The 23,287-nt window shown below is 38.2% G+C and overlaps 1 protein-coding gene across 2 annotated transcripts; it reads left to right on the forward strand.

Moving 5' to 3' along the window:
* The first annotated feature begins 749 nt into the window (after nt 1–749).
* pom121 (POM121 transmembrane nucleoporin) lies at nt 750–23,145 on the forward strand. 2 transcript variants are annotated; one of them, XM_051683593.1, is made up of 13 exons: nt 750–1,457; nt 2,094–2,303; nt 2,534–2,698; nt 6,101–6,181; nt 6,315–6,489; nt 6,674–6,765; nt 6,943–7,022; nt 7,307–7,431; nt 7,553–7,652; nt 7,826–8,206; nt 8,406–9,824; nt 13,342–13,437; nt 13,711–15,475. In XM_051683593.1, exons 1-13 carry the CDS (start codon nt 904–906, stop codon nt 13,965–13,967), a joined length of 3,735 nt encoding a protein of 1,244 aa, XP_051539553.1. In that variant the 5' UTR covers nt 750–903; the 3' UTR covers nt 13,968–15,475. The 2 variants fall into 2 exon arrangements, with proteins under 2 accessions (XP_051539553.1, XP_051539554.1); XM_051683594.1 differs by lacking the exon at nt 13,711–15,475 and adding an exon at nt 20,595–23,145 and having other exon boundaries at nt 756–1,457.
* The last annotated feature ends 142 nt before the right edge of the window (nt 23,146–23,287 follow it).

Consider the following 23,287-nt stretch of genomic DNA (forward strand, 5'->3'; position numbering starts at 1 on the left):
TCCATATGCTTAAATGTTTGAAATTAGTTTTGTAGACAAAAATATAATTGTCCCACCATATTAATTTATTTAATTATAAAACTAAAATGTAATAAAAAGAAAATGTTTTTGAATTTGATGACTTGAACTAAATAATAAAGAAAAGCAGCCAATAAGTGCCCAACATAGATGAGAACTCCTTCAGTACTGTTTAAAAAGCATCCCAGGGTGATTCCTCAAGAAGTTGGTTGAGAAAATGTCAAGAGTACATGTCTGCAAATTCTAGGCAAAGGGTGACTTCTTTGAAGATGCTAAAATATAACAGTTTTGATTTATTTTGGATTTTGTTTAGTAACAACATAATTCCCATAGTTCCATTTATGTTATTCCATAGTTTTGATGACTTTACTATTATTCAAAAATGTGAAGAAAAAAGATAAAATAAAATAATTATTTATATATATATATATATATATATATATATATATATATATATATATATATATATACATACTGTCTTATTGTGTTATATATATATATATATATATATATATATATATATATATATATATATATACATATATATATACATTATTTTCTATTCAATTTTTATTTCATTCTGTTTTTGTTTATTTTTTTATTGTTTTTTTAATTATTTTCTCTGTCTTGTTGCTGTATTGTATTGTTGTGCACTGGAAGCTCCTGTCACCAAGACAAATTCCTTGTATGTGTAAGCATACTTGGCAAAATAAATACATATTAAGAAAGAGTCAGTGTTGTGTCGCATCATGACACTAGAGGACGACAAAACCCTTCGGTTCACTGAATGTGCACGCGGGCTGACACGAACATCCACGAGACGTAAACACCGCGCGCTGAAGCGGGGAATTATGGGATATCTTCTCTCGGCGGCGCGGTGCCGCCATGTCTCCTGAAGATAAACGGCGGCTAGTCGTTATCTCCGCTGCAGTGTTCTCTCTGTTTATCCTTTTACTCGTTTTGAGCTATATACCAGCTTACTTGTACATAATTTTTATCTCTGTCGTGTCTTGTATCTTTTATTTTCAAAAAGCGGAGGAGTTGCAGCTATTCGAGAGACTAGGCCTCAATCCCCGATGTGGACTGAGCGTCCCGCCGGCTCTGCTGCGCTGGTTACCGGGCAGGACTTTGAGCGGAGTCCCTGCCTCCAGTAGAAACAAGATCCGTAAAAGTGATACACGTAATTCCTTCGCATCACCCAGCGACAGACATATTGCGGGTTCGTATTATAGAAGAGACCATACGCTCAGTGACTCAGTGTTCAGCCCTCGGGATATACTCATGGGAAGTTACCTTGCCAAGGATGAAGAAAGTCCCTCCGCAGCGGCGAGGCCCGCTGGAGGCTCCGGGACTTTCATTCACCCCAGAAATCAGCTACGGGAGAGACTCGCACGGCCGAATCATGCTGTGCATACCCCTAATAGAAGACTGTCGTTCGGGTAAGAACCAAATGCGTTGTCTTCCGGGCCACAAAACCCGTCATGCATGGTTTCTCGTAGCTTACTCCTCTAACTTCAAATCTGGATTGAGACGTGATCAGTTATTTAAACATGCTTTCTCTTGTACATCTTAACATGACCTGCATAATCCATTAGTGTTATGTTTGCGCATGTTTATCCATCTGAGTGGTTTCAACGTGTACGTTGTCCCAGTTTTTCCCTCCATGATTTGAAAATGTGGGAGTTCCTGGCGCTGGTCAGGCGCAGGGCTCCTCCTACACCAGTTTGGTCGCTTGACACTACACATATGGTTGGATAACGAATCCCCCATGACAACAATATTAATTTTGACATCTTTGTAGTAACAGTTATGACTAGAATCCGAAGATAGGGCCTATTTGTTCTTAATTACTGTGTACATGCCATAGTGCTTGTGTATCTTGTACATACATTACACTTTTACATAAAATAAAATTACATAGTGTTATTATACCTTGTTCTATGTATCTTAATAGGTTGATAATCATCTGTCTGTTTGTCTGTCTATCTAATCCTTTTAAATTGGTAAATTTTTGTCTCCATACATTAAGTTTGCTCTGATGAGCTAATCTGTAGATCATATTTCAATGCCATCAGGGACCATGCAGGCACAGTGAGCCGGTTCACCATCACCCCCCACAGACATTACCCCCTTCAGCAGACGGGGACGTCTCCCATTGGAATAATGCCACCTGCAAAATGGGATGGGTTGCGTAAGAAGAACATCCTCTCCCAACGCAATTCCCCTACCATTCACAGCCCGGTCACAGTAAAAATCGCAAGACCAGACCCCACTCATTCATCATTGTGAGTCCCTTGATGTGTCTAGTAGGTTGTTGTTGTTGTTTTTTTTTTTTGTTATAGGACATTAGTTCAATTAACAATTCATATTTGTAATCATATTTGTTGTCAAGACAAAGTTAATATGAAAACAGGGATTTTGTTATGTTATTGAATATTTTAATAGCTAAGGGTGTAAATGCTGTATAGCCAGTTCCCAGTCTTCTAAAAGGTCCTCTTTCTGGTTATGTTTCTAGTTTCAATCACCTGAACTCCCCAGGGGCTGTCACATCACCAGGGATTGGAGCACAGGCAGACCCCTGCTCCAGAGAGACTGTTCTGAGCGTGCTCCGAGAGAGCAGGAAGAGGGAGGTGGACGAGGAGGAAAAGAGTGCTTCCTCTGGGCAGAAGAGCAAAAGGAGGTATGCGACATTCAAAATGAATGAGACATTATTCAATGACAAATGGATTGAGTGGATCTCGCCTTTGGAAGCAAACCACTCTCAACATGGTGCTGAACTTCTTTACCACTACTACACAATCACACAAGATGGAAATCTGAACATTTAACAGCCAGTGGCAAATCACAGACATTTTTAGTAGCGTAGTGCAAAATTTTACAAATGCGAGTTTTCTCATGTTAGTAGAGGGTTGCATATAGAATAAACAGGGTTCGTACAAGGTGCTAGAAGTGCTTGAATTTAGCTTTTTCAAATTTAAGTCCTGGAAAACCCTTGAAAATAGCAGTTTTTACAAAGAGGTGCTTAAAAAGTTCTTGAATTATAGAAAATCTTAAAATACGTTGCTTTAATCGTTTAATAAATGAAATATATTTATTTATTTTCGGAAAAACATGATGACAGACCACTAGACCACTGCTGAAGCAGGCAGCGCATAGACGGCGCTGTCACGTGGCAACTGTTACTTTTGGTAGCGCTGTTCAGAATGGGCCAATCACAATGAAGTGTTACTGGAGGATTTAAAAATTATATATTTTATAGATACTGCTGTTGTGGATTTAACAAGTATGAACCTTTGCAACTATCAGTTTTAATTACAATTTACTCTCCAGAGTGAAAAAATTATGAGATGTAAAATGTTTTGAATGATTTGAATGCAGCTCAATGGAGGATTCAGTTTTGTGAGCCGTCTAGTGCTCCCTGCTTTAAAGAAAGCTTTGTGTCTCACAAAATATTTTTTTTTCTGACAACATTTGGGTCAATATCAAAATATGTTGACAAACATGTCCCTTGACTTCTTAGGCATGAAAAAGCTGTCAAATACCGGGGGGGGATAATAATATATATTTATAACCTAACCTTTAATGATATGAAATGGCTTGACTCTGTTTTGCAAATTTTTTAGAAAATATATTTGAAATTGTCAGTTGCCTGAAAAAATCCTTGTTCACTTCATCTGGTACACCACTTCTATGACATGTAAAGTTATTTGTGTGTTTATTTTGTACTTATTTGTCATAAAAGCATTGGTGCAAGGCCGAACATGTGCAAAAAAGCAAAACAAAATTATTAATAATAATTTTAATAATTTAAAAAGAATGTTTGTCCCTTGATTTCATGTTATTGGTTTTATCAACCTTTTTTTATTTTTTATGTTTTAACATTTTTTTTTTTTATTTTTTTTTTTTTAAATACAAAAAGTTGCAGAAAATCATTTTTAAGGTTTAAGTTCAGAGGCTGCTTAAATATGCATATAGTGATTTTTCCCAGCATGTTACAGTTATTCACATTTTAATATTTTCATACAAAAATATTTGGTGTTGTACCCCATTGACAGGGTTGGGAGGGTTACTTTTGAAATGTATTCCACTACAGATTATAGAATACATGCTGTAAAATGTAATTTTTAATGTATTCCGTTAGATTACTCAAGGTCAGTAACGTATTCTAAATACTTCAGATTACTTCTTCAGCACTGGCAGATTGTTTTCACTTGTTTTGACTATAAAAACTCTGCCAGTACAGTAAGACAAAATACACGTTAAAAATACATTCTCTGAAAAACCTAAATATCTTATGCAGTGTTGTTTCTAAAACAGGATAAATCAAATTGATCTTGTTTTAAGATTTTTAGATATTTTTACAGGAATACAATACAAAAATTATCAAGAATAAGATTTTTGCCCTAATATCAAAGGTCTTACAAGAAAAAAAGAAATTATGATCCAACGTGAATTTTCTTGATAAAAAAAAAAATATGATTGTGCCTAGTAACATGTGCATGTAAAATGGCTAGAAATAGCATTTTAGCTTAGCGTAAAGCTGACAATTTACACAAGGTTTATTTCTATTCCTTCTGCTCCAAACTTCAAACTTACTTCTCTGTCTGCTCGTCTGAATGTAACACATCATAAGAAAGTGTTTCAAATGCACTTCACATCATTTATATGTATAAATGTTTTCCATCTGAAAGGACTAAATATTAAATGACAATAAAATGCAAAGTAATCTCTTCAGTAATCAAAATACTTTTTGAATGTAACTGTATTCTAATTACCAATTATTTAAATTGTAACTGTAGTGGAATACAGTTACTTAAATTTTGTATTTTAAATACGTATTCCCGTTACAGTCCACAACCCTGCACATTGAACCCTCAAAATGTGGTGTTGTAACCCATTATCCCTTGTTAGTGTTAACTTAGTGTTAACTTGCATAATTTGTGAAACAAAATTAAATAATAAAAGAAAGAACAACAGCCAAGTTGTCCTTTTATGAAAATTTATGTCAACATGTTACAAAATGTTTACGCTCAGCGTTTATAGGCAAAAACTGAACTAAATGGAAAATTTCAATATTTTGTAAGTTGGAAAGTCAAAAATTGAGTGACCCATTTGCAATATCGGTCAGTATCCTCACATAAATCTGTTGTGTGCCTTTAGAAAACATGAAACACAGCACATGAGTCATATGGGCTACTGTTTACGGACCCAGTTATTCACTTTTGTTGGAAAGCGAAATGCGTTTTAAGGGAGTACACTACAATTGCACATCAATTTCGTCATGAATGAACCAAGAATTGTTACTGTGAGAATATGTAGTTAAAGATGCTTATTGTTGTAATAAGTGTTTTATATGTTATGTTTTATATGTTTTATATGCTATGTTGATCGGAACTGCACCCAAGAATTTCACACACCATTGCACTTGTGTATATGGCTGTGTGACAATAAAGTGATTTGATTTGATTTGATTTTGATTTATAAAAATAAATTAACTGAATGTTTAAAATATTTTTATTTAAAATTAACAAAAATAATTTGTTTTAACGACATCTCGAGCTTAGTCCTTGAAAACAAATTAAAATGTCCTTAACCTGTTGATACTCATTGACCCCACCCATGGGTTTGACTTGACTTTGCTTAAATTAGTTCACATTTCCCATATAGTGTGCTGGTCAAAATTGTTCATAATGTTGACAAATTATAAAATGTTTATAATATGTCAACATTATTAACACTTTTTTTGACTAGACTATATAGTATATGTAAGTGACATCAGTTCTTGGGGGGGGGCATGCACATCAACAGGTTAAAAGTCCTTGAATTTAACTTTGAAGCATCTGTACGAACCCTGAATAAAAGATCGATCTTGGGACTTAAGAATTGATATCAAGAGATTGTGATTTTAAAGTCAGGGCTCTCAAAGATTCTCAAGGAAGTTGCCTGAGTTCCAGAAATCAGAATATTCCATTACTTAACATTTGTTTTTGAGTCTTTTGGATTACAGCTTTATGTAGTTGGATTTAGGAGCTTTGCTTTTGAGTTTTGCAATCTCTCAGAATAATTGTCTTGTTTCCATCAGGCGACACGACAGCAGTGGAAGTTCTCAGTCAGCGTTTGAGCCACCTCTTGCGAATGGAGCTCCTTCTCAGCTCGTGCCGAAGTAGGTCGTTCATCCTGGATTGTAATAGCCCTAGAAATCACATTGCCTGTGTCTATTTAGATGTTGTCCATTGAGTTACTTCATTGAGCTCTTGGTTATCTGCTTACCATTGCATGTGTCCTCTTTCCCTTAGACCTGGTAGTCTGAAGAGAGGGATAAATTCCTCCCTCATAGAAGAATCTACTATGAAGAGATCTCGTACCTCCTCCATCAGCTCTGTGAGTGGTGCTCCTGTTCCCAGCGGAGCGCCTGGATCTGTCCGTAATTCAATTCGCAGTTCCTATAGTTCGTCACAGGGTTACCCACAGGTATCACCAGTCTCATTTGAATGCATCTCAGAGTTAGCCATGGAAGAGTTTGAAGATTAAGTGTTCTAAAATTAATATTTGCAATGAACATTTTCATTATTAATGACCATACTGATGGTTATTACTTTGCTGTGTTGTATTTTGTACTAATTGCTTAGTTCTTTTAACACTTTTGTATTTCCAGAGAAGAACAGCATCCAGTCTCAGTTTGTCTCCTTTCACAAGCCCTGGAGGATCTCGCTGTCAGACTCCAGAAAGAGCTGCTAAGAAATCAAGGTATGTGATAGACAATTTTAAACACATTTTCCTTACCCCTGAAGAATTTTCCACAAACACTTATTTAAGAATGTGTGATAGATGTCAATAAGAAATCTACATTTGCTTCAGATTATGTTCTTATGCAATTTATTTTGTCTATATAAGCCATTTTGTTTACTTTTTGGTGTGCTATAGGGAGGATGATGCTACCTCGCCAAGTTCCACACCCTTAACAAAAATTGAACAGGTGGCAACTGATCCTGCTCCTGCTACATGTGAGAATCTTTATTAGCTCTGTAATATATTGTAATTTATTACAACCATACTACACCATTGTTAATTGGTACAATTTTCAAGAGGTCCAAACTTTTTCTTTCTTATTTTCAAATTAATAATAAAAATTGTGTTGAAGGCACAGGACTGTTTGGGTCTAAATTGGTTTAGTGGTAATTCTTGTTATATTGCAGTCTTTTGTAAATGTATTTAAGACTCAAAATAAACAGTGGTATCAAACACTATGTAATTTCCCTAAAATGATAAGTGTCTGTGTCTGTACCAGCAAAACTCACTCCAAAATCGGAGGCACCTGTTGCAACATCAACATCTGACTCTGGAGGCAGCAGTGGCAAACGCAAGCGCAAAATCCAGCTGGTCACCACAAACAGAGGAGATCAGATATCTTTGGTAAATAGCAAACTTGCATATACATTTATACCAAACATTTGCACAATAGATGTTTATTACTGCCATGTCTTGGCATCAGTGAATGCTTAAAGAAATAACAGAATTTGTTTCTGCCCTGCAGCCACCACCTCCTGAACTTGGCTACACAATCACAGTGAAAGATCTGGACATGGAAAAGAAAGCAGCTCTCAGTCAGATACAGAAGGTCCTGGCGGAGCCTGGTAAGTACTGTTCACTGTCATTAGGAACGGCTGGAAGTGATACAATGTAGAACACAATACATTTTATTTTGGGCTTCATACTGAAGAAGGACTATCAATTTAAGTGCTTTGTGTTTTTTGCTCTGAGTTGTAAAACTCAAATGCAACTAATTCCACATCACATCTTTTTCCAGAACCAGAGATCCCTCCTCCAGTGCCTGAACCTGCCCCAGCACCTGCTCCCTCTCTAATCCTCTTTTCTCAACCAACTCCAACCTCCTCATCTGAAACCGTACCAGTCACAAGTGCTGCCCCTTCTCTGGTTTCTCTCTCTACACCTGTCCCCGAGACTACACCAGCCACTACTACAACACCGGCTCCAAGCATCGACCTCACTGTCACTGCACCCAGCACAGCCAGTACTGCACTGCTGACTCTCCCCTCAGCCACCTCGATTACTACCACCCCAGCTGCCCCGACCTCCAGTATTTCAAATCCTCTGCTTGAGTCCCTGAAAAACATGAAGAATAATCCTCTTCTTAGTGCTGCTCCTGTGCTGGGCACTACCACTGCCGGTATGGCTTCTGGCAACTGATTTAACTTTTCCTACATTTGGTTTTATAAACATTATGCACGGTTGGCTGCTTATATGTTGAATGTGAGATAGAACTAATGAATGAATCTTTTGATATACTGTTTTTTTGTACTGATACTGTTGCACACTTAATTATGTTTAGAACTAACATGGACTTGTGTCTGTCTCTCCTTATGCAGCTCCAGCAGTCTCTGTTGCCAGTCTTTCTACACCTGCTGCTTCCTCAAACCCCAGCAGTTCAGTTGTCAAAACAGAGTCAGGCCCTACAGCTCTACAGTCCTCATTCTCAACCCCGTCCTCCATATCAACACCTGCCTCTAAGCCAGCCACCTCCATGCCCTCTGCCTTTGCTCAGATCCTGGCCCGACCTCTTCAACCCACTTCCAGCTCGCCATCCCTGGGTGGAGGAGGCAGCCTCTTCAGCCTGATCAAACCTGTAGCCACACCTGCAACTGAGCCACCTATATTTACAACTGCTGCACCTACAGCCACAGCCACCCCTAGTGTATTGGTAAACAGCATTGGCACCCCCCTGTCATCTGGGTTTAAGCCCATTTTTGGAGCAGCAACTACAGCCCCAGCCTCCACGGTGGATGTCAAACCCACTCAGCCCACATTCAAGCCTTTATTTGACAGTACCACAGGAAGTGGCATTATTGCCTTTGGGAAAACTGCCATACCAACAACATCAACCCCTGCAGCTCCAGCTACACAGAACAGTGGCATGTTATTTGGTGGAATAACCAGTACCCAGCCAGCTACAGTGTCTGCTCCCTCTGCTACCCCTGCATTACAAGCTTCCACCCCATCTCTGTTTGGAAGCTGGAACACAACAACCACATCTGCTCCTGCCTCAAACACCGCGTTCCAATTTGGAGCCACATCAACTACGATCACTGCCCCTGCGTTGAGTACCAGTACAGCCAGTGCTGGTGGTACCACTTCTGCTTTTCAGTTTGGTGCTGCAAAACCTGCGCCTACCCCACAGATGCAAAACACGTTCACATTCGGCCAGCAGTCCAACAACCTGAACTCCACTTCCACGCCATTTGGTGGGTTCGGCTTGACCAACAATGCCACAGTGACCTCAGAGGCACCCACAACACAAACTACTTTTGGGAGCTCTACATTCACAGCATCAACATCCTTCCCTGGTGCCTCTCAGCAGGCCCCTGCTGCTTCGAAACCCTTCACGTTTGGGTCCAGCAGTGGCAACACTGGTGCGGCACCATTCACCTTTGGAGCAGCTGCCAGCACAGCAGCGCCTGCGTTTGGCACGAACAGTCAGCCTGCATTCGGTGGAGCGCCTTCCACTGGCTTTTCCTTTGGAAACACCACCACCCCTTCAGTGGCTCCTGCTTTTGGGGCGTCCACACAGACTACAGCCCCTATCCCTACCCCAGCTCCTACATTCACTTTTGGAGGGGCCTTGACAGCCACTCAGAACCCAACACCAAGCACTCTGGCGCCTCCTGCTGCTGGAGGGTTTAACTTTGGGGCATCGTTGTCAGGAACACCATTTGGAACCCCTACACCTGCAGCTCAGACACCAGGGTTTTCCTTTGGAGCCAACAACACTGATAGCAAGCCTGCTTTTGGTAAGTCCATTGGTTTTCACAGTAATTGTCAGTTGGTGATGTGTTCAGCATTGGTAGATTGTGATATAGAGATCTATGTCATTTATACTTACTGCGCTTCTTTTAGTTTGCTTAAAAATTATGACTCAATGCACTTAAGACTTAAGGTGTTCATTTGGTGATATTTCTCCTGTTAGTGCACATCTCTGAAATTCATAACCTAGGACAACTTGGCTTGTCGATGAAGTGTTTATGATTGATAAAGTAATTTTAAATCTGAGGGGTGTAATTTCTGCTTCACTGAACGGAATTGCAAAAATAAACAGCTTCTGAATGCGCCCCGTCTTCTGTTGAACAAAAAAACAGATAGTCCTACCCCCCCAACTCGTGCCATGGGTTGAGTCAATGTTATTGTGTCAGTATGGACGTGTTGCTCAAAACAGTAATTTTTATAGCACCACAGAGACAGTGTTTACCTTTTTCGAGAAAATTAACTTACAAATGGCTTACAGTTGGCTCTGCATATTATGCTGGGAAAAGAAAGTATTTTAACAGAAAAAAATACGCACTTCAACGTTAAAACAACACTGCACATAGTATAAACACACGCTTTGTTCACTTAGGTTGCTTTAGTTCATTCAGGACAAAAGTTTGGTTTCTTCCATTGTATAAATTAGGCTTTACCGTAGAGTAATCAAAATTGACCAGTTGAATCAGTGATTGTTTGTAGTCAAGTAATGGGCAATTACTTTGGTCATATTTGATATTTGACACGCAAAGCATTTTGTCTGGTCTTGTTGCGTTGTGTTATTCAGTGTGTAACATCTGCAGTTCCTGATTGTATGTGTCAAGTGTTTTCTAAAATTATTCTTGATGCTTGGGTGGAGTAAACCATTTTAATAGGGATTCATTACAGAGGGCCTCCACCCTGCAACTTCTAGTATAACCACATAGTGTCAGACGTGTGAAAACTTGCGACATTAAATTGCGTTTTCATAATTAGAAAAAAACAAAAACTCCCTGCACTGTTTTGCGTCTGGCTAGATAATATTCTAGACCGTTTTGAAGTTGCAGTTGAAGAAAGAAGTTTACATACACTTAGGTTGAAGTCATTTTTTAACCACTCCACAGATTTCATATTAGCAAACTATAGTTCTGGCAAGTCATTTAGGACATCTACTTTGCATGATTCGAGTAATTTTTCCAACAATTGTTTACAGACAGATTGTTTCTCTTTTAATTGACTATCACAATTCCAGTGGGTCAGAAGTTTACATTAAGTTAACTGTGCCTTTAAGCAGCTTGGAAAAAAGATGTCAAGCCTTTAGACAATTAGCCAATTAGCTTCTGATAGGAGGTGTACTGAATTAGAGGTGTACCTGTGGATGTATTTTAAAGCCTACCTTCAAACTCGGTGCCTCTTTGTTTGATATGGAAAAATCAAAAGGTATCAGCCAAGACCTCAGAAAAACATTTGTGGACCTCCACAAGTCTGGTTCCTCCTTGGGAGCAATTTCCAAATGCCTGAAGGTACCACGTTCATCTGTACAAACAATAGTACGCAAGTATAAACACCATGGGACCGCGCAGCCATCATACCGCTTAGGAAGGAGACGCATTGTGTCTCCTAGAGATTAACGTAGTTTGAAAAGTGCAAAACAATCCCAGGACAACAGCAAAGGATCTTGTGAAGATGCTAGAGGAAACAGGTAGAGAAGTATCTATATCAACAGTAAAACGAGTCCTATATTGACATAACCTGAAAGGCTGCTCAGCAAGGAAGAAGCCACTGCTCCAAATCCACCATAAAAAAGCCAGACTACAGATTGCAAGTGCACATGGGGACAAAGATCTTACTGTTTGGCCATAATGACCATCGTTATGTTTGGAGGAAAAAGGGTGAGGCTTGCAAGCAGAAGAACACCATCCCAACCGTGAAGCATGGGGGTGGTAGCATCATGTTGTGGGGGTGCTTTGCTGCAGGAGGGACTGGTGCACTTCACAAAATAGATGGCATCATGAGGAAGGAAAATTATGTGGATATATTGAAGCAACATCTCAAGACATCAGCCAGGAAGTTAAAGCTCGGTCGCAGATGGCTCTTCCAAATGGACAATGACCCAAAGCATACCTCAAGTTGTGGCAAAATGGCTTAAGGACAACAAAGTCAAGGTATTGAAGTGGCCATCACAAAGCCCTGACCTCAGTCAGATTTGTGAGCAGAACTGAAAAAGCATGTGCGAACAAGGGAGCTTACAATCCTGACTCAGTTACACCAGTTCTATCTGGAGGAATGGGCCAAAATTCCAGTAACTTATTGTGAGAAGCTTGTGGAAGGCTACCCAAAATGTTTGACCCAAGTTAAACAATTTAAAGGCAATGCTACCAAATACCAACAAAGTTTATGTAAACTTCTGACCCACTGGGAATGTGATGAAAAATTTTTCCCCTTTTTCTCCCAGTTTGGAATGCCCAATTCCCGATGTGCTCTAAGTCCTCGTGGTCGCATAGTGATTCGTCTCAGTCCGGGTGGCAGAGGACGAATCCCAGTTGCCTCCGTGTCTGAGACAGTCAACCCGCGCATCTTATAACGTGGCTTGTTGAGCGCGTTGCCACGGAGACATAGCGCGTGTGGAGGCTTCTCGCCATCCACCGCGGCAACCACGCTCAATTCACCATACGCCCCACCGAGAACAAACCACATTATAGCGACCACGAGGAGGTTACCCCATGTGACGCTACCCTCCCTAGCAACCGGGCCAAATTGGTTACTTAGGAGACCTGGCTGGAGTCACTCAGCACGCCCTGGGATTCAAACTAGCAAACTCCAGGGGTGGTAGCCAGCGTATTTTACCACTGAGCTACCCAGGCCCCACATTTCACATTCTTAAAATAAAGTAGTGATCCTAACTGACCTAAGATAGTGGATGTTTTCTATGATTAAATGTCAGGAATTGTGAAAAACTGAGTTTAAATGTATTTGGCTTGGGTGTACGTAAACTTCTGACTTCAACTGTAGGTATAGTGCAAGAACTGCAATAAGCATCTAGGTCACTAACCAGGCCAAATGATCTAACCAGTACCAAGTGACAAAGCGATAAATCATATGCCCATCGTTCATTTGTTTTGGTAAGTTACTCAAAGTAATTCACTACAAATGACTAATTACTACTTTATCTGATTGAAAAAAATGCATGTAATGCGCTACACTACGTTTTGTACTAAATTAAATTACAGTAGATTATAGATTACACCCAACACTGATCATGTTAATCTGAGTTTTTGTCCCAACCAGCCGTAAACAAGACATTTTGACTTGGTTTCTGTCATGACATGCTTGGTAGCCCCACCCATAGTGAAATCTCATTGGTCCAAAACCCTCACCATTCATAGCTGTATAATAAACATCAAATGTGTTTTTGTGTTTTTAGTTTATGGAATAAAATTGAGTGTTGATTGGTTGAGGTATAAATTTATTTCTGCTAGTCCTACCCTAGGAAGACAGAAATCTTATTTGCTACTTTTTCTATTGTCTTAGGAACTCCTGCTTTTGGCCAGGGATCTGGAGGAATGTCGATGCCATTCAGCAGTCCTGGAACCCCAGGGTTTGGTGCAATGGCTGCCTCACCATTTGGTAAGCTACAAATTCCATTCCTTCATTACTCAAATGAGTAGATTTTAGACAGAATTGGAGGAACTGTATGTTGTTGTAGTTAATTGTTATATATGCACAATCATTTCAGCCCTCTACATTGCGAGTAGATCACTTGCATATTAGGGGTGGGAATCACAAGATAACTGGCAATACAATAGAATTTTTTTTTTTTTTTTTTTTTGTGTGTATTGCGATTTAAAAGCAATATATTGTAATATTTATTGTATTTAACTTTTTCATTCTTATTCGTAGGACTTCAGGAAACTGTTGCCAAATCACCAAATGCATTATTAAAGAAGTATAAAAGTGCCTCAAATAATTGTAATGTAAACCATTTATTTAAGATAAACAATACTGACCCTCAAATAAGTCACATTGTATGTTTTTCACATTGTATGTTGACCTGGAATGTGAATGGACTCTTTAGTGGATCCTTTTTGTTCAATTTATTTTGTGATAGGACATTACTCGGTCAATTTGATATTTTTCTAATTTGTAAAATATTATGATTGTTGTTGTTATTATTGTTAATAATAATATAGATATTACACTCTTAAACCCTCTGGCTTATATTTTTGCATAACTGCAGGAAGTTGGAGTTTCTGTCTGTAGACTAGTTCACAGTAGTGAATAAGTATGCTTCTCATTTTGCATGCTGAAGGTGTCTGTCAAGAACAGAGCATCGCTCATTCCCTGAAACACGCTGTGCATGCAGACAGTATTTATCCCTTTAAATGCAGCCTTTTGCGATTCATAGAACTATAAGTCAAGAGACTTTGAATATAATGCATGTGTCATATGGACTACTTTAATGGAGCTTGACTGTAACAACCATGACACACAACAACAAACAATACTGGAGCACTTGAAAATGTGCTAATGCGCTAATGACCAAAAAAGCGATAATTTCACTTCTGGTAATGTGGACTTTAATGTGCAACATAAACAACTTTTTTCTGGATCTTTAACAAAATTTAATAATATTGATTTTTGGCACATGAATATCAATACAATATTGTGAGGAAAAATATCACAATACTATAACATATCGCCCCTCTTGATTTTTGCCCTGATATCAAAGATCTTACTAGAACAAAAGAAATTATGATCCAACGTGGATTTTCTTGATAAAAAATATGATCGTGCCTGATAACGTGCATGTAAAATGGCTAGAAATAGCATTTTAGCTTAGCGTATAGCTGACAATTTACACAAAGTTTATTTCTATTTCTTCTGCTCCAAACTTACTTCAAACTTCTCTGTCTGCTCGTATGAATGTAACACATCATAAGAAATGTTTATGTATACATTTTTCCATCTAAAAGGACTAAATATTAAATGAAACAAATGACAATAAAATGCAAGGTAATCTCTTCATTAATCAAAATACTTTTTGAATGTAACTGTATTCTAATTACCAATGATTTAAATTGTAACTGTAGTGGAATACAGTTATTTATATTTTGTATTTTAAATACGTAATCCCGTTATAAATTAACAATCAAAAAATAAATTTCAATCTATGCAACTAAAATTTGTCTGTTATTACCCATTCTGACTAGTAAATATTCAGATTTTACTCGCCAAAGATTGAGTTGTGTAGTGGCGAAGAAGAACTGAATTAGAAGCTAGATTCAGCCTCATCTTTTACTGCGTGTTGTGTCTCCTGAGCGCGCGCACTGATGGAAATTTACCTCATTTGGCTGAAGTGGGACCAGAGGTGTCGAGGATCGCATTGTCACAATCACTTTAGTTGAGACATGATATGCCATAATTTCATTTACATTGCATTTAACGACGTCAACTCTGATTCTAGTTAAACTTTTCCACGCACTGTTTTCATAACATTCTCCATTTTAAAGCATGGCTAGAGATTAGTGTTGCAATGTTGGACGTCTGTTAGAAGGTAAAAGTGTTGCAAAACTCAAATATTTAATATAAAGTAAAATACAATAAATATTTTTGTAAATATAAATATAATGTGTCTAAGCAAGTCATACACATTATGCAAGTAAAAGTTTCCTTTTGCTCCGTTCCGTGTATTTTATGTCCAAAGATGAGATTCAGGCACCCCGTTTTCATTTCATGTCTCTTTTAAAATCCTTTGTTATTTACAGTCAGTTGGTGATCAAAAAGATAAAAAGTAACATTAATTCTAATCATACATTGCACAAATGAGGAAAAAACAACCGTGCAACTTCTCTCTCGTTAATGTGCACCAGAGATCTTCTATACCAAGATAACATCCTCTGCATTCTTTCCATAGGAGAGAGTGTAACAGTCAACTAGTGTGTTACTACAGAAAGTCATCGTTTGCGGATACCATACAAATGAATGGGGAGAGCCATAAACCGATACCTACCTGTTGCTAAATTGTCTGTGTCTTCTCTTATAAAACAAACTTTATCGTCGTAAACTCCACACCTCAAATAATTCCAAATGGATTAGTGTATAACATGTTGAAGATTAGCGGACAGGCGATTCATTTAAGGATTAGTTCACCCAAAAATGAAAATTCTCTCATGATTTACTTAATTCTAAGCCATCCCAGATGTGTATGAGTTTCCTTCTTCAGCAGAACTGAAATGAAGAATTTTATGAACCCATTTCAGCTCTGTTTGTCTATACAATGCGAGTAAATGGTAGCATTAGGCTGCTGGCTGTTTGACGATACAAGTAATCTGGGCCCTGGGTAGCTCAGTGGTAAAATACGCTGGCTACCACCCCTGGAGTTCGCTAGTTCGAATCCCAGGGCGTGCTGAGTGACTCTGGCCAGGTCTCCTAAGCAACCAAATTGGCCCGGTTGCTAGGGAGGGTAGAGTCACATGGGGTAACCTCCTCGTGGTCACTATAATGTGGTTTGTTCTCGGTGGGGCGCATGGTGAATTGAGCGTGGTTGCCGCGGTGGATGGCGTGAAGCCTCCACACGCGCTATGTCTCCGTGGCAGCGCGCACAACAAGCCACGTGATAAGATGCGCGGGTTGACTGTCTCAGAAGCGGAGGCAACTGGGATTCGTCCTCCGCCACCCGTACTGAGGCGAATCACTATGCGACCACGAGGTCTTAGAGCGCATTGGGAATTGGGCATTCCAAATTGGGAGAAAAGGGGGAAACCCCCCCCCCCCAAGTAATACACACGACTCCAGTCGATCTATTTATGTCTTCTTAATCAAATCAATAGGTATGTGTATGAAACAAATTGATAATTAAAATGTTTTAACTTTAAATCGTTGCTTCCGGCCAGCACTGGATTGCTGTTTGAAATAACTCGTGTGACATTCATTCCTCTGTTGTAAACAAAGCGCATGCTTCCAACTTATCGCGTGAACGTGCCATTGTGCTTACGTCACGCGAAGGTAACGTGATGCGTTGACTTGTGGCAGGAAGCGATTTTTAAAAGTTAATACAGTTTTAAATATCGATTATTTATTTTTTATTTATTTGTTTATTTTTTTTACACAAACGTATTGATTCAGAAGACTAATTGATTGACTGGAAATGTGTGTGTATTACTTTTATGCTGCTTAAATATGCCTTTTGGACCGTCAAACAGCCAGCAGCCTAATGCCATCCGTTTACTTGCATTGTATGGGCAAACAGAGCTGAAAAGTGTTTATAAAAATCTTCATTTTGGTTCTGCTGAAAAAGGAAAGTCATACAGATCTGGGATGGCTTAAAGGTAAGTAAATCATGAAAGAATTTAGATTTTTGGGTGAAGTACCCTTTAAGTGATGAGCTGTTTCCTCACAAAAGCAGTTTTTTCAGCACACTCAAGCATCTCCTCCTTAGACTTTCATTTAAAAAAAAAACGTGAATGTCTATAGGACTGGCGCATTATGCTATTTTATGCTAAGCTTTTAGGCTCCCTTGCCACAAGGGCTTTGATGTGCACTCATTCAACCATAAACATTTGCTCGTAGAGCTGCCGGTTCTCTTAAAGGTGCAGTATGTAAGATTCAGAAACCCTTGTTATTAATGACACCTGTGGCCATTAAGTGAACTGCAGCCAGCTAACTGTTGCTCGTGCTCATGCACACACTCCATAGGGACACGAGCGAGCATTTGACCAAAACAATGACGTAACGTACAAAGAGACAACGTGATTCACCGGCATCATGCTGACAGATGAGGTAGCATAATTATAATTATACCGTTATGATTGTTTTACTACAAACTTTGAGACTGTATATTATATTTGACTCTCCAGTGCTGGAACAGGGCTAAAACAAAGTGTGGATATAGGTCTGACTATGCGAGACTGTAGTTTTAAGTAATCACTTCTCTTTGCATGATACATTGACTGCATTTATACGATAGCCTATGTTGGCGTTAGCTAGCTAGCCAGCTTTATCAATAGCTGTTAACTAAATTTGGTGGTTGATGACAGTAGTTGTTTATAAAATAGACTATATTATATGTTGACACAATTCAGTATTGATGTGATTCCATCACAGCTGTCATTTTGATATGCGCTATTGTTTTATAATAATAGAATGTATATATTTTCTGTATAACCAAATTACGTTACACTAATGAATGGGTCTTTTTGCATTATCTTGAACACTGTTTAGCATTCATTTCAAGTGTTATTGTAGTTTAGCTAAAATTACACAGGTCAATCCTTATGGCACTATATTTCACATGCCTGTCCAATAAGTACGCCAATTCAGGGTCTGTTCTGATCCCCAAAACCGAACGAAGGTCCCTCCAGGAATCAAATGCTCTGCCGATGTTTACTGTAGTTTTCGATCGACCACGATCACGTTCCCGCTTAGCCAGACGGGATTCAGAAGATAAACGTGTTGTTTTTTTGGGGGGGGGGGCTTACTCAGAGTTTGTGTAGGAGTCGGTGTTGTGCTGGGAGCCGGACGTTTGCTGGATTCCATCTCTAAGATAACGTTACCTAGTGTTGCAGTTTGTTGTCGCTGTTGAATAGCGGAAGAGAAGCACTGAGGCAAGGCTCTCGGGAGTGCGCATAAACGTCACATTCTTTGGATTTTCCCGGCAAAAGCGGCCCGCTCCCTTCACATTAAAATCAGTCTACAGGCTTTAATAGGCAACCTAGGAAGTCTGGGAAGGGCTCATTTTTTTAAGTTGCGTTACAAGCCGTTCACATATTGGCAAAAAAAGGGTGAATATTACATGAAAATTTACATATTGCACCTTTAAAGAGAAGGTAACAATTTAGTGCTTGTATAGGCATACATAATGTAATCTCAATGTAAATAGCACAAGTGCATATAAACAAACATGTAACAAAATGTAGTGATTTAGTAAGTGTAATAAATGTGTAAATACATACTGTACATATTTAAAGGCACAATCATACATTATGAAATATTTTAAAATCAGAAAACAAAACAAAAAATGTTAGGCTTGTGCCGCATCTATGCAAGGGTTTGGTTAAAAACTTGATGCTCATTGACCCCACCCATGGGTTTTACTTACTTAAATGAGTTCACATTTACTATATAGTGTGCTGTTCAAAATTGTTCATAATGTTGACAAATTATACATCTTTATAATTTGTCAACATTATTAACTTTTTTTTAATAGACTATATAGTATATGTGAACTAATTAAATTATTATTTTTATAATACAGTTATTAAATAATTGTGTAATTCTATTTTCATTTAGTTCCAACCTTATAATATTTTAATAAAATACTTATAATATCTAATATTTTGTTAAAAATGTGTCTAAAACTTTAAACTGTGACTACAGCTTGTATCATTATTGAAAATGCAATTTCTCATGACATCTAAATTGATAATGTGAAATGCACATTTGTAAACAAGCTAAAATGTGATTAAAATGATCAAAAGCTAAATATGAAAATAAAAAGTACAATCTCTCATACTATATTGTGTGAAGTTATACATATGAATACTGTATATGTACAGTTGTGCTCAAAAGTTTGCATACCCTGGCAGAAATTGTGAAATTTTGGCATTGATTTTGAAAATATGACTGATCATGCAAAAACACTTTTTTTTATTTAAAGGTAGTGATCATACGAAGCCATTTATTATCACATAGTTGTTTGGTTTTAAATCATAATGATAACAGAAATCACCAAAATGGCCCTGATCAAAAGTTTACATACCCTTGAATGTTTGGCCTTGTTACAGACACACAAGGTGACACACAGGTTTAAATGGCAATTAAAGGTTAATTTCCCACAACTGTGGCTTTTTAAATTGCAATTAGTGTCTGTGTATAAATAGTCAACGAGTTTGTTAGCTCTCATGTGGATGCACTGAGCAGGCTAGATACTGAGCCATGGGGAGCAGAAAAGAACTGTCAAAAGACCTGTGTAACAAGGTAATGAACTTTATAAAGATGGAAAAGGATATAAAAAGATATCCAAAGCCTTGAAAATGCCAGTCAGTACTGTTCAATCACTTATTAAGAAGTGGAAAATTCGGGGATCTCTTGATAGCAAGCCAAGGTCAGGTAGACCAAGAAAGATTTCAGCCACAACTGCCAGAGGAATACAAATTTGTTTGGGATACAAAGAAAAAACCCACAGGTAACCTCAGGAGAAATACAGGCTGCTCTGGAAAAAGACGGTGTGGTTGTTTCAAGGAGCACAATACGAAGATACTTGAACAAAAATGAGCTGCATGGTCGAGTTGCCAGAAAGAAGCCAATGCCACAAAAAAGCCCAGTTACAATATGCCCGACAACACCTTGACACGCCTCACAGCTTCTGGCACACTGTAGTTTGGAGTGACAAGACCAAAATAGAGCTTTATGGTCACAACCATAAGCACTGTGTTTGGAGAGGGGTCAACAAGTATTGTGCTCCTTGAAACAACCACACCGTCTTTTTAGAGAGCAGCCTGTATTTCTCCTGAGGTTACCTGTGGGTTGTTCTTTGTATCCCTAACAGTTCTTCTGGCAGTTGTATTATGCTTGCATGTCATCAAAAGTCTTGCGAGTAAAAACAAAAATGTACTATCCAATTGCAATTCTTTCTCCAATGTGTCTGTAGAGGGTTGTATTTGTATATATATTCAAAAATAGAGCACAATATATGCATTCACCAGTTTTTAATTAATCAATAATAGCCTTTGTTGATGTATTTGCTATCCATCCACCCTTTTCATTATTTTTTTTTTTTTTTTTAGGTGCTTCACCAGCCTCCTTCTCCATCGGAACAGGCTCAAAGCCCTCCGGGCAACGCCGATCACAAGCACGCAGGCAGCACCCAAGGAAGAAGTAATGTGACTGATTTGAGACCTGTCCCTTCAGCCATAATCATCGTTGTTTGGACTCTTACTACTTCGGCTTTCCCATCTGCCCCAGACGCTGCCACTGCTGCTAGTCCAAACAAAACAAGGCTCTCAGTCAGAATGTGGGACTAAACTCAACTCTCCAACCCTCCAGACTGCCAGTGCTGGTCCTGCGTGAAGGATCAAGGCTCATAGGGGTGTAGTTTAGTGCTGGGCTGCCCCGTCCCTGCTGTTGGATGCTGCCACTGAAACTCATCACATCCTTGTTAATAGAGTCTGTATTGGAAGAGGATGTCTTGTGTTGGGAAAGGATGCTGAACAGGAGCAGCGTATTATACTTGAAGAAACGATAGAAAAGGAGACTTTCAATTTTGGACTGAAACATAAATTGGGGTCCAGACCAGTTGAAAGAAATTGATTTTTATTTTTTATTTTATGTTTTTGGTTGAGAGACTGCAAGTAATAAGATGCACGTTATTTTAGATCAAGTATTTTTTTTTTTTCTTGCAGTTAGCCTTCATTTGTCATGCTTTTGATCATTGACTGACATGCTTACCAGAGTTTTCTCAAGATGCGTTTTGGTAAGCCTTCAAAAGTAAATATTTTACCTGTTTCATTTAAGAAATGAAAAGATGTTTTTGCCTGAGTGAGTGAATTGAGCTGTGTAATAAACAGAATATTTTTTCAATGCTTTTTCTGCATGTTCCTTTAGGAAAAGCACCGATTATGGAAAGATCGTTTCCATTTTCTGATATTTATTATATTTCATACATTGGACTTGTCTGTTTAAAACCAAAGCTGATGTTTTAGTACAACATGCTCATCTCTCTGTCATCATCTGTGTGCTATTGGCTGTTTTACTACCTCTCCACTTTAAATGTGTACCTGTGAGCCGGTTGAACTTTTACTATATTCTGTCTTTTTTTTTTTTTTTTTTTCAGTCTAAAGCCTCATTTTATTTTCAATTGACAATTATGCTGAGAGTAATTAAAATCGGCACTTATATACATTTAAGCAAAACCATCTTATAACTGTTGCGTCAGCTATCAGTTTGTATTTGGCTGTCAGGTGTTCCATGTAACTCTCCACACTGTAGCCATAATTATCAAAAACAATTTAATAATTTCCTGCAGTTTTTTTTTTCTTTCATTGCTCTTTGTGCCTTAGTGTGTTTTGCTTCTGGTTACATATTAAGAATGATGTCGGATTTGTACTTGGTGACATGGATGCCTGTTCTTTCATAATGATGTGCAAGTAGACTTGTTATGATTTCAAAGAACATGATCTCATGGCTACTTATTTTTGATAATTTACTTGAGAGTTTTGATCAGATTTAAAACTGGCCTCCTGACTCTATAGAAGTGCAGCTTTTGAGTAAAATAACATGTGGGTGATCAAAAATGTGTGCATTTCAGGAGAATCGAGTAATATTCAGTAATGAAAACAGCAATGGTTTAAAAATTTTCATTCAAACATTTGGTTTAATCTAAAGGCCTAAAATGCATTTTGTATTTAACTTTAAGTTTTGGTTTTGATTATTTTGCATGTACATTCTGTATGAACCATTCCTGGCTCTGTATGACTCTTATGGTTTGTGCATGCTTGTGATGTGTGTTAAAATACTAAGATATAGCAAATACTCGGCCTCTGATAGAAATGGCATGCCTTAATGCTCTTGAAACAGCATTAAGACATGCAAACAGCAACTATTGCAAAATGCAGTCAAGAAGTTAGTTGACCAATGACACCCTTAGAATTGAAGTCTTACCATTTTCTCAGGTCTGTTCAGTGAAAGTAGACAGAGCTGTCGTATGACTTATTTGGTCATTTTCTGTTTTCAGTGTGCTGTATATCCATAAAACACTGGATTTAATTAGTACTACAATGCACAGATAATGGAAGCACAAGCACCATTTCTTATATACATGTTTGTTGTATTGTTCACCCCTCAATATTGTTCTGGCCTGGTCAACACATTAATGGACATAACTGGGGATGTTTACTTTTTAACATAAACAATGATGTAATCATCTGGCTCTATTGCATGGTGTTCCTCATGTAGGTCTTAATTTTTTATTTTATTTTTTCTATATTTAATTTTTTCTTCTTGCTCCCAGAATAATGGGAAGGTGGCAGGGGGCCAGGCTTTCCTCTATCTAGAAAGTCCTACCAAATGAAAACAAAACTTGTAGACTGTTGATAAAATGAGATTTGTGTTGAAATGAGAGCTGGATTTCTCAAGCTGTGAATGTTTGAGAGCTGTGTTTTATGTAGTTATATATTTTTGTTTTAAGTGGATGCTCACAGTTTGTGTGTAAAGACCATTCCCACTAACCCTAAAAGAGTTGAGTGGAGTTTTGAATGGAGCAGCACACTGAGTGTGTTCTATGTCTGCTTAAATGCTCTGATAATGACATGCTAGTTTTGAATAAAAATGTAAAGTTGACCCGATGTGGCTTTTAATTACAAATGGTGCTTATTAATTCATGACACACAATTCCAAATGGCTGACCTCCATGTATGTTTTAAATAACTCAAGTGAGGCAGAATGTATGAATCTAAGTATATTCAAAATAATCTTTAAATTG

This window comes from Myxocyprinus asiaticus, chromosome 42 (assembly GCF_019703515.2).
Source record: "Myxocyprinus asiaticus isolate MX2 ecotype Aquarium Trade chromosome 42, UBuf_Myxa_2, whole genome shotgun sequence".
NCBI lineage: Eukaryota > Metazoa > Chordata > Actinopteri > Cypriniformes > Catostomidae > Myxocyprinus > Myxocyprinus asiaticus.